The sequence below is a fragment of the Mastigoproctus giganteus genome, chromosome 7 (assembly GCF_048544385.1).
Source record: "Mastigoproctus giganteus isolate SK-2022 chromosome 7, ASM4854438v1, whole genome shotgun sequence".
Lineage (NCBI taxonomy): Eukaryota > Metazoa > Arthropoda > Arachnida > Uropygi > Thelyphonidae > Mastigoproctus > Mastigoproctus giganteus.
In genome coordinates, this window is record NC_143581.1 from 98783805 (window position 1) to 98796314 (window position 12510).

Below are 12510 nucleotides of genomic sequence, written 5' to 3' on the forward strand. Positions count from 1 at the left end.
TAGGAAAGCTTTTGTTGCACTCATGCTGCTTTTGATAAGAAGCATGACCCACCATACCCTTTGTCTTTCCTGTTCTTCCTAAATACATTGTACATACCATAATTTCCATTAGTTCTATTATGTCACTGTTAGTTGCCCTTACCAGAAGTTTAAATTCACTCATTTTATTGACAGCACTCTTGAAAATTAAGATTAACCGTGCTTTGTGTAGTTTACTACCCTGACACCTTTTGAAATTATTTAAGCTTATTTCTCTTACTTACCTCCTGCTCATTTGAAATGTTGCTACTCAGAACATCTTGCTATCAGCTTTTGTGGCAACAAACAAGAACAGCTTGGAATGTGTGCAAATGTTAATTTGAACTATACCATCAGATAACTGTATATTTGTAGTACTATTGTTCATTCCCAACTACTAATTTTCTTGATCCCTTAAGGCAGCAGTTCCCAAAGTGTGGGGCATGCGCCAGCATTTTTTTTTTTTTTTTTTTATATGTTTATTTCTATTATTCGTATAGTATTTTATTTCTTTGAGATTAAATGTATTGAAGTATATATTAATTTATAAAAGTATGTATATTCATACCTAAATTTTATGTCAAATTGTTCATTTGCACTTATTCTGAAGCTTGGGGTGGGGGTGCTGGAAATTTATGAAAAATTTAAAGGGGCTCAAAGTATGAAACTTTGGGAACCTCTGCCTTAAGGTATATCCCCAGTGATACTGGTAAAATTCCTTTCATCATTTTGTTCAAATATATTCCATCTCTACAAATAAATTCATTCTACCTTCACGTGCAGATCACATTGATAACACCCCCACTGATATTTCATAAAGGCCATTGCTGTTTGGGAATTTTATTAGATTTGCAGTGGTATTCATTTTAAAGCACACTTTGTCTTTAATTTTATTTTTAAAAAAAATTCTTTTTATTCAATCAAAACATGCACTGAACAGTAATATTTAGATTTTATAACTAATCTGTTCCTGAACTTTCTGATAATGATGAATTATTCATAATTTGTTTGAATTTTTCTAATTTAGGGTGCCATGATGATGTTGTTCGTTTGATTCACCTGGCAAAATTACATAATGTGGTAATCATTCCATTTGGAGGTAGGTGGGAATGGCATACTACAAGGTGTGGCTGTTAAATAATGAGACTTTGCAATAAAATAAATATAATGAAATATTTCATACCTTAAAAGTTATCTCCTTCAAAATAAATGCCTTTGGCATGCACACACTGTTCTATGCATTGTTTCTAAACATAGAAACATTTCTGGAAGTCATCTTCTGTAAGCCCTTTTAACACTTTGGTCATCCCCCCCCCACCCCGAATATCTTAAATGGACTGAAAATGGGTTCCCTAAGTATACTTTTCAATTTAGGGGAGAGACAAAAAAAGTCACGCGGGTCAAGGTCTGGCGAGTAGGGTGTACATTTACACACACAAGGATTTGTTTTTTTTGGCCAGAAATTGTTGAACAGAGAGCACATTCTGTGCTGGAGCATTGTTTTGATGAAGCATCCAATCATCCTTCCACAATTCAGGTCTTTCCCTTTGAATTTAGAAAGACTTTTGTGGAGTTATTGAATGATTGTTTTCTGCAGCAGCATGTTCGAGAGGCAACCAGAGAGTGTAATACTCTGATCTGGTAATCATCAGTGATTATTCATGCATTAAGAATTTGCAGATAAAGGAACCACTAGGTGGCAGTGATTACAGTGTACTGATGTCAGATTTACTTAAAAATATAATTACCATCAGGGGTAAAGGGATCTGTGAAGGTGACTACAGTGGTCTCACACAGTTTTTAAATTCTGTACAGTGGGACCAACTGATAATGTTACCAACAGCAAATTGTAAGTGGGAAGCATTCAAGGAACTAAATAGTGGAAGCTACGAGGATTTTCATACCGATTAAGAAATATTGTTCAGGGTTTAGGCATAAATGGATGTCAGATGAACTAATGGGACTCAGGGCAGAGAAGAAAAATGCATGGGATGTATATAAATTATCAGGTGACACAGAAGCCTATGGCAGATGTAAGCTAGTCTGTAATCAAGTCACAAAAGAGATTAGGCAAGTGAAGGCAGATTACGAGAAATCTTTGGCAAAGGATGCTGAGAAAAACAGCAAAGACTTCTTTACTTATATAAACTCTAGAAGGAAGGGGATGAATTAGATTGGTCCACCTGATATTGATGGTTTCTGTTAATGATCCTGCTCAGATAGCTGATAATCTGAATGAGTATTTTGCATCTACATTCACACATGAGGAGTTATTAAGGGAGGAAAATGCCGGAAGTTTATCAAACTGTAACAGGATGCTTAATAAAAAAAAAGTAAAGTGCAGCCATTATCAACCCACTGTAGGATGGAAGCCTCCTCAACAATTCATGCTGAGGGAAATGGACCATAATCTGCCACGCTGGTCCAGTGCGGGTTGGCAGATTGACCGTATTCAGCAGGCAGGGGCTTGAACCCCGGTCTACTCAAAGAGCGTGTGCTACTGCACTCCCGCTCCTGCCCACTCGGCTACGGAGGCCGTTGCTTAATAATTATGTAATAACTGAGAGCAAAGTGGAGGAGAAATTGTGAAGTTAAACATAAGAAGGGCATGTGGGGTGGATGTGGATCTATCCAGTTGTATTAAAGGAGGCGGCAAAGGAAGTAAGCAAACCCTTAGCCATATTTATGAGAGCATCCTTGGACTCGGAAAGTCCCAACAGACTGGTGATGTGCAAATGTATCCCCAATTCACAAAGTGGGAGAGATGAGTAACTACACCAGTTAATTTTTCTGTTCTGGGGAAAATAATGAAGTCACTGGTTAAAGATTCATTGCAGGATCATCTACTGCAGTAATAATTCAGACACAGCATGGATTTGTTAAGGGAAAGTCTTGTCTGACAACTTTGATGTGGTTACAAAGGAACTGGATGCAAAAAATAATTTTGATTTCATATACTTGGATTTCAGGAAAGCTTTTGATACTGTTGCGCATGGAAGACTTTTATACAAATTTGATCAGTATGGTATTAAGGATAAGTTGCTACAATAGATAAAAGGGTGGTTGAGAGGGAGATGACAGAGAGTGGTAAACAATAGACACTGCTCTTTGTGGACTAATGTTATTAGTGGAGTACTCCTGGGTTCGGTGTTGGGCCCAGTTATCAATGATATTTATCAATGATATTGATGGTGTATCAGGCTTAATGTCGAAGTTTGCAGATGATACAAAGGTTGGCAATGTTGTTAATGACAATAATGGTAGTGTGCTACTGCAAAAAGATCTAGAAAATTTGTGCAGATGGGCTGAGAAGTGGCAACTGAAGTTTAACATTGACAAATGCAAAGTACTGCATACTGGTAGAAGTACCCTAGAGAAATGTACCAACTGTGTGGTACTACACTTAGGCTGGTAGTAAATGAAAAAGACCTGGGAGTAATTGTGTGGTCAGATATGAAGTTTTCTGAGCAGTGCAGAGAGGCTGCCAGAGCAGGTCATGGGGTATTGTGAATGATAATCAGGAATTTTTCTAGTAGGGAAAAGGAGATGATTATCCCTTTGTATAAGGCAATGGTCAGGCCACACCTTGAGTATTGCGTTACAGGTCTGGAGGCCGCATTTTAGGAAGGATGTGGAGTTGCTTGATTGAGTACAGAGAGAAGGGCAACAAGATTATTGAGGGGAACAAAGGGGTCCTCCTACCAAGAAAGGCTTAAGTACTGCAAATTGCAGTGGCTGGAGACTATGTACCTGCGAAGTGATCTGATTGAGGTGTATATTGTCTTCCACATTGCCTTGTGTGGGTTGAGCACGTTGAATTCTGATGGGTTTCTTCCTCCTGCTCAGATTATGAACCTGAGCGGGCATAAATTCAAATTGAGGAAAGACAGTTGTAGAATATATGTGTGGAAATTTGCCTTTTGCCAGTGGGTGGTTAATATCTGGAACAAACTTTCATCTGTCATTGTGGAAGTTGATAGCTTAAATCAATTCAAGGAGGAAGTGGACAAACTTTTAGAGGGAATGGATGTGTGATTTTTTTTTTTTCCCTTTGACTGATGCTACCTGAGTTCATACACTTGTCTTCTTGCATCATGTGCCTCCATTACTATTTTTTCATGCAGCGTTGTCAGAATTTCAATATAGTATGTTTGATTGACAGTCTGATTTGGTGGAACATATTCAGCCATAATAATTCCTTTAATAAAACTTTAAAGAAAACAAGTAGCATGGTTTTCATTTTGATTTTTGACATTCTTGTTTTTTTTTTTTTTTTTTTTTTTTTTTGGTCCTGGAGGATCATTTCATCTTCCATTACATTATTGACTGTCTTTTAGTTTCTTTGTTATACTGGAACAGACAACTTTCATCTCAAGTAATTACAGTACTTGGAGAGTCTGGATCCTCTTCAATTTTTACAAAACATCTTCATAAGCTTCTATTCTTCTCATTCTCTGATCTTCATTCAAAATTTTTGGCGCACTCTTTTCTCATGCCTAGATTTTCAATTAAAATTTATGTAACTGTTTCTTTGTACAGTTGAGATCTGATGTAGCCATTCTAATGCTTAAATAATGATCACTTATAATCAGTGCTCTTACCCAGTTCACATTTTCATCAGTTTCATGAATACTGGATAGCCTGGTTGTTTATTGTCTTCCACATTGTCTCCTCCTAAAAATCTTTTATGCCATTCAAACATGCAAAATTTAGATATATTAGTTTCCCTGTAAACTTGATGTAACAACTCAACTTTCATATGGTGATTTTTTTAGTTTTGTTAAAAAATTTGAGGTTGATTCCTTGTTCAGTTCTTTTGTCTGTCATTTTTTTCTGCACACTGCAAATACACAAGGCAATGAACATCCATCTTACTGCAGAGTGAGTTGTTTGTAATGTGAGTCTGCCAACTCACATTCCAAACAACTAGGGAAAGGTTAGAGATCAAGTGCTGTGCCTTTGTTTCACAAGTAGTGTTTGGTGTGGCTGCACACACACAGTCTCATTATTTAATAGCCCACCTCGTATTAACAGTTGTTATATAAATTATGCATTGATTTTTACAGTTGGAAAATTATTGATTTGCTTAAATTGCTGCTCTTGTCTAGGTGGCACAAGCGTTTCTGGGGCACTTGAGTGTCCTCCTGATGAAGAAAGGATGATTGTATCTCTAGATACTTCACAGATGGTAAATAATCCTTATTTTAAATTTCCACACCCTTGATATAATTATTAAAAGTTGTGTAACAAGTTATAATTTATGATAAAGTTGCACCTTTTGTGATATGAACTATATGTTTGCTGTTGTGTTATTGTATTATCAACACAAGATTTAATCCAGTCAAAAAGTTATTTCAGTAGCCTTATCAGCTGGAAATATGCAAAGTTCAAAGGGCGCCTCCATAGCCAGGTGGGAAGGAGCAGCAGTGCGTAGCACACGCTTCTTGATTAGACCGGGGTTCGAGCCCGTCACCACCAAATGCGGAGCATGTGGAAAGGTCAGGAAATGACCACCACATATTCCCGGAGCAATATGGCCTTAGTTGCTAATGCTCCTAAAAACCAAATAACAAACAAGCAAAGTTCAAAATCCACCAATCTCTAGTCTGTAACAGTAACCTCCAGATCTGGAGATTGCTGGATTTTGGACAATAAATCTAATAGGTTGAATTGTGAAAATAAACGTAAAATTCTGAGCAGTGGTAAATGGAGAACACATCAGCAGCTTGGCTGATTACTTTTTAGCATTTTCTCTACATGAGTAATTTCACATGGTTGTTTGATAAGTATCTAGCCTCCCATAGAACAATGCAATGTTATAGTTCATAACTTACAACACTTCTTTTTTTTAGGTCACTGAAGTGTGATCTGTATAAATGGGGGAAAAAAAAATGAATACCGAGCTGTAATAAAATATCTTTACAAAAGGAAGTTATCAGGTTATAAAATTTCAAAAAGAGAAACTCTGGCACAATGAAACTATCAAAGTGATCACCAACAAAATCATTTCGGTTATTTTCCCTTAATTCAAATCACAGTTTTTGAGGCCTTGTAACAAATATGTCATGTTAGTTAATGACATATAATGTAACAAAATAATACAGTCCACACAAAGTGTGGGGGGCGCCTCCATAGCCAGGTGGGCAGGAGCATCAGTGCATAGCACACGCTTCTTGATTAGACCGGGGTTCAAGCCTGTGACCACCAAATACAGAGGATGCGGAAAGGTCAGGGAATGACCACCGCATATCCCTGGAGCAATATGGCCTTAGTTGCTAATGCTCCTAAAAACCAAATAACAAAGTGTGGACAGTGTTATTGTATCATTCACCCCTGGTTGGTTTGGCATATTCCTTCCACATTGTTGTCAGTTTTTCAATGAAACATCAGAGAATGTAAGATTACTTCAGAAGCTGTAGGACAACTTTTGCCAGTATTCGGTCGAACACTACTCTTTGAAGATTAATCAATAGTTTTTTCTTCTGTTAATTTTTTAAATCTTTCTAAATAGTTAAATAATTAAAATGGAGTAAATTAGAATAAATTCTCTAAATATGAATTCTTTCTTTACACTTAACAGGTATCAACCAAAGTAATCAACTAAAGCTTAAAGCTAATAAAGATGAACCACATAACATCTCTGTTTTCCATCAGTATCTCTCTTGCATGATTTCCTTCCCCCCCTTTAAAATTGGTGAATTAAAATTAAAGTTGTGCTAACTACTTGTAAGGATGCCATAGTTATGAACAACCAGTGGATCACAAACGGACACCTTGTTGTTTGGAATTCATGCAGTGTTCAGTGTATGGACAAAGCCTTACACTCTCTGAACTTTTATTCTGATCGTTAATTGCCAATATGGATTCTACTAGTGATGTCTTAGCTTTATTATATATGTTTTGACAAATTTTATGGAAAAGTGTGGTGAAACTTAAGCAATTATTCTTGACACATCTAAGGATTTTGATATATAAATGGTATAAAGGCTTTCTTGAGAAGTTTCCATCTTGTAGTTTGTTTTCTCTAGCTGATAGTTTTCTCCAGCTGCACAGTGTGGGTAATGTTAGACAGCTGTCTGTCTTCCTTGTGACTTTTAAAGTAATACTTACGCTTTTCCACTTATATATTAATGACACATTCAACTGCTTGGAAATCATGTCTGCAATCAAACCAAAATTTGTATGCTCTACCTGCATTCAAATTTCAATCATGGAGAGACTTTTTACTCTTGCTGAAGACTGAGTTTCAGTGAGTAATTGGTACTAAGACTTGGATCTGTGTTTAACTTAGAGATAAATACTATTATCCACAATTCTGTCAAGTTGAACATAGGTCTAAGCCTTAGTATCAATTACGCAGCACTCATTATGTTTTCCTTTAAACCCTGGTATTGAGCTGTATGCTATATACAGATATGTTTTCCATATGCAATATAATACTATGAGATTGCAGGGATATTTCAGTGCAATAATTTAAATCAAATCAAAATTTGTATGCTTTATCTGCATTTGACCTTGATCATGGAGATTGCGAATTTTTACTCTCACTGAAAGCCGAGCACCAAGTACTCTTTGATTAAGCCTCGCTCTCCACCAAGTACTCTCCATACGTTGTTTCGCTGTTCACTTAGAAAAAATGTTATTCGTTATAATTATATTAATTAATACATTATATAAAATTTTAAAAATTTGAGTGTTATCAAAGTAACATTCAAGATTTTTAAACAAGATCATATCACTCTGACTGATCCCTAATCGCTTTTGGTATAAGACTTCCCAAAATAAGCTTCCACCTGCACAGAAACTAGGTTTTCATTTTGGTCTCAGTGTCACTTTTCTTCTAAAGATTTAGGATTTGCACAGAGCTTTGTCTGTGCAAATCCAAAACTGCCCTCCCTTGGAATACTGTTCCCACATCTTGGGATGGTGTATCCAAAACCTCTCAAGCTGCTAGACCCAATGAAAACAGAGTGGTCATGTTAGTTAATGACCAGTCTTTTACGAACTCTCTCCACTCTATCACATGTTTATTCAGTTTCTGTTGCATGCCTTTTTTCTAGATTCTGTAAACAATCTTCTTTTGAATTGGCAGCATAATTCCATCTCTCTTCAAAACCAGTCTTCTGAATATGTGCATACATTAATATCAATGTCTTTTCAATGTTCACCTCCAAAACTCAGAGAACTAATATCCAATATCAACAAGCATTTTCTCTCTTTGTAATAAACATATAGATGTTAGAAACTGTACATACACAGTATTATATGTTCTACCATCTGTCTTGCTTATAGTTACCATAAATTAAAAAACAAAAGGATGAAGAAGAAACAAACTAATATAATAGTAACTGATCAGCATCAAGATCTGAACATTTTTTGCTAGCAATTAGCATGGAGGTTAATGAGGCATTGAAATTTGCAGAAAAGTAGCAATGTATAAAATTAAACAATAAATTCACAAATTATAGGAGTGCCTTCTTTCTTTAACTCCCATATAGATAAATACATTTCTATTTATACTCTGGACAGCTGAGGCTTGAAGAGTTTAAAATTTCATTGTAGATATTGTAGATTTTATTGAAGGTGATATACCAAGGCATCAGCTACCATTGGACCATACTCATTTTAGTAATAGGGGGAAAAAAAAAAAAGGAAGAAAAATCTATCCCCTTAATTTTCCCATCCCTTGTAATTAATTTGTCCAATCCTTAAATTTATTCAAGGTACCCACTGCTACAACACCAGATGGAAGTTTGTTCCTACAGTCACGTATTGTTTGGCTGAAATCGAGGTTTCTCATATGGATTCAGCAGCCCTCTGTTTCCCATTTAAATTTATGTACCCCTGTGTGCCTTATCCAAGAAAGAGTAAGGGTCCTTTAGTATTTATTTTACTCAACCCATTTAAAGCCTTAAGCACTTCAATCAGGTGTCTTTGCAGTAACTATAGTTTCCAGATGCTGTAATTTACAGAACTCAGATTGTGCAATTATCCCCAGATATTTTTTCATTCTCCTTTACCACCCAGTTGTATGTTATTATGGGATTACTGCTGCCAAAATGCAGTACCTTGCATTTATCAATGTGTAATCTCAGTTGTGACTTTTGAGCACAACTACCTAATTTATCCAGGTGTTGGTAGAGTAGCACACCCTGGTTATTGTCCGTGATCACCCTTCCAGCGTTTGTGTGTTTAGAAAATCTAGCTAACACCAAACCCTAATGAGGGACTCTGCTAGTAATATTTATTAGTCTAATTATTCCACATATTACACAATTGTGTAATCAGTTATTAAAAATGTTATTAAAACGTTATTAAAAATGTTATTGAAATTTAAATGTGATTTCAAAATTCATTTTTTTTTTTTTTTTTTGCATCCATTTACTTTGTTCTACCTCATACTAGCTAATTAGACTGGTTAGACAACATCACCCCATTAACAAATCTGTGCTGTGATTACTGTGTAACTGTATTACTGTCAAGTTACCAGAATAATTTTTTTACTACTGCTGTCTTGATTATTTTCTCTGCCACACGTCAAACTTACAGATCTGTAATGGCTTACTTTGTCCTTTGATTCCCTTTTGTGAATAGGAGAGACTATTATATATCTGAAGTCTGTAGGGACCTCTCCTAAATCCAAGATGTTCTCATTGTTATGGCAAAAAAGGTTTGCTTACCTCTACTTCTTTTGCTGTTTCCTCATATACTTTTCTTATTTACTTGTAGCTTGAACAGTTTCCTTTCCACTTGCCTCACAGTTTTTATGAAGTCATTTAGCTTACAGTTAGAATTGGGTGTGTATATCACTATCCCTAAGGATTTTCATATGTGAATGTAGATGCAAAATATTGATTTGTTTTGTTAGAAAACTGTATAGAATCGTTATTAGTTATGTTTTCATATCCAGTGGATCATGTGATTCATCCCTTTCATTGTAGTTTTAATATTTGCAAAGAATTCCTTGCTGCTTTGCACTCTTAGCCAAAGACTTCTCATAAATCTGCCTTAGCATACCTAAACCCCTTAGTAACTTGATTAATTCAGATTAGTTTGTACTTATTATAAGTTTCTGTGTCTCTTGATAATTTATAATTATTTTATACATTTTTCTTTATTGATGCCTCATCAGTTCATATGATATCCATTTAATTCTACACCTTGAACAGTCTCCTACTTGGTATAGAATGGATTCTAAATGCTAAATGGAAATTGCTTGGCAAAGTAATTGTAAAAACTTTGTAGCTTCTGTGGTTACCTTGTCAAGCAGTTATTTACAAATGTAAATGCTAAATGAAAACTGTCTGGAAAAGTAATTGTAAAAACTTAGTAGCTTCTGTAGTTACTTTTCCAGACAGTTGTTCATTTAGCATTTACATTTGTTAACAACATCATTTGGTCCCATTGAGACCAAATGGGACCAATATAGGGTTTTCTGTCTGAGAACCCTGTAATCACCTCTGCAAAAGCAAAATGGCAAAGGTAAAGAAAGCCAACACGAGAACAATGAGAAACGTCGGATAACTTACGAGGAAAATTAGTTTCCCAATACGACACTCTAGCGCTGCTCGCTCGGTAAACAGACGGTAGGTGTTATCGGTCTGGAGCAAAGTCGAGAACAATATATTGATTGACAGGTAGGCGTGGCAAACGATGTGCTGATTGGTGCATGAACACAACACACAATAACATCGGGTTAGTATCATTTTAGTAGCACTCAGAAGCACTAAATGGTAACTTGCCCTAATGAATGCTTTCCATAATGGTGAAAAAAGGTCAGGTTACCTCCACTTGAATCCCGTGGGAGCTTGAACCCCTCCCAAAATGGAGGGGGTAACATAACCTTTTTTCTCAGAATCATGTGGACTAGCGCATAAATTGTTTATTAACAAAATATTATTTTTTTATTACTGTACTTTTATTTTTAAAGATATTCATGCAGATACACATGTATCATAACATCAATCAACACCTCAACACTATATATAGAATCTTTCTTTCTTTTCTTATATTATTTCGGAACCTAACTTTTAAGGTTAGGTCATTAAATATAAGGAAACCGTTTCTGTTATTTCCAGACAGTTTTCATTTAGCATTTACATTTGTTAACATCATTTGGTCCCATTGATAAGAATTTAAGCTGACCTTAAATTTCCATTTAAGGTCAGGCTACGAAATATAATGAAAAATAAAGAAACCTTTTCCTTTTTTCGTAACCAAACCTAAATCAACAGTATAGTAAAAATACTCATGAACTCCAAACATCTGCTTTTAATAATGAGAAAAAAACATAATGAAGAACATAAAAATGAACAGAATGAAACTTTTTTATTAATTTAGTTTTCATCAAAAAATCAACGAATGTTTTATTTTCCTTACAAATTTCTTCCATCTTTAAAAGATTCATCGCTGCTATTACCTGTTTACCGTTCATTACAAAACTGTTATGCACCGTTCTTTACTCCTAAATACACATTATAATGCCAACCAATGACTACACAGTAGCTTGTCCTCTGTTGCGCCCACCACCAATCATTTCATCATTTGCCACACCTACCTGTCAATCAATATATCCTTCTCTGTTTCGGCTCCAGACTGATAACACCTACCGTCTGTATACCGAGCAAGCAGCGCTAGAGTCCGGTGTCGGGAAACTAATTTTCCACATAAGTTATCTGACGTTTCTCATTGTTCTCATGTTGGTTTCCTTTACCTTAGCCAACAAAATCTTTGACAGTATCTGTACTTTGAATAAATCTTTCATGAACTGTCTGCTGATAAATCAGGTCAGGAATGTTGTTTTCTGTTGCCTCTTTAACAACAGGATCAAGAATTAAAAGCAAAATTCTTTTCTATTACCCTTGACAGCAAAGGATTTTACTGTCAAGGTATAGAAATCAGTCATCCATTAAATACAGAAACATTCATCAACCAAATGCATGGCCAACCCACAAGTTCTAATCAATCAATTTTAGAAAGTTAAAACAACCATGATAAGGTATTCTGATTTACCAGTCCAGTTACTTTGCATCGAGGCTGCTGGCCAACCAAAATCCTGCTCCCTTCCCTCACAGTCTACCTTTGTTTCAACCTGAACCCTGACTATCGTATAACTGCCTGGCCTCCTATCAATCCATCTAGGCTGCTAGAGGGCATAGAGTAGTGAAGACTTCATTTTCTTGCTCTCAAGTTTGACGTTTAATTTTTGCAGGAATAATTATGGTTTTGTATTAGTATTAGTAATGGCCACATGGTGCAAGGAAGGCTATGGCTTATGCTACACCACCAAAAAAATAATAAAATGAAATAATAAGAATAAAAACAAATTAATAATAATAAGAAGAAAATTTTAAAAAATGATAAGAAGAAAAAAATTAATAATTAATAAGAGAAAAAAGGAAATGGACAACCCATGCATTACCCTCCTCCCTTAGGTAATTATCCAGCTGACCTTTGAATTTCCCCACTGTCAGCCTCTACCACTCATGTACA

General features: G+C 35.6%; 1 protein-coding gene across 2 annotated transcripts in view; it reads left to right on the forward strand.

The window, feature by feature from the left end:
- Positions 1-12510, forward strand: part of Agps (alkyldihydroxyacetonephosphate synthase) — a 467281-nt gene that overhangs the window by 159637 nt on the left and 295134 nt on the right. For both annotated transcript variants that reach the window (XM_090377792.1, XM_090377793.1), the window contains 2 exons: positions 1046-1117; positions 5127-5206. In XM_090377792.1, coding sequence (XP_090233918.1) covers positions 1046-1117; positions 5127-5206 — 152 coding nt within the window. The remainder of the gene's footprint in view (positions 1-1045; positions 1118-5126; positions 5207-12510) is intronic.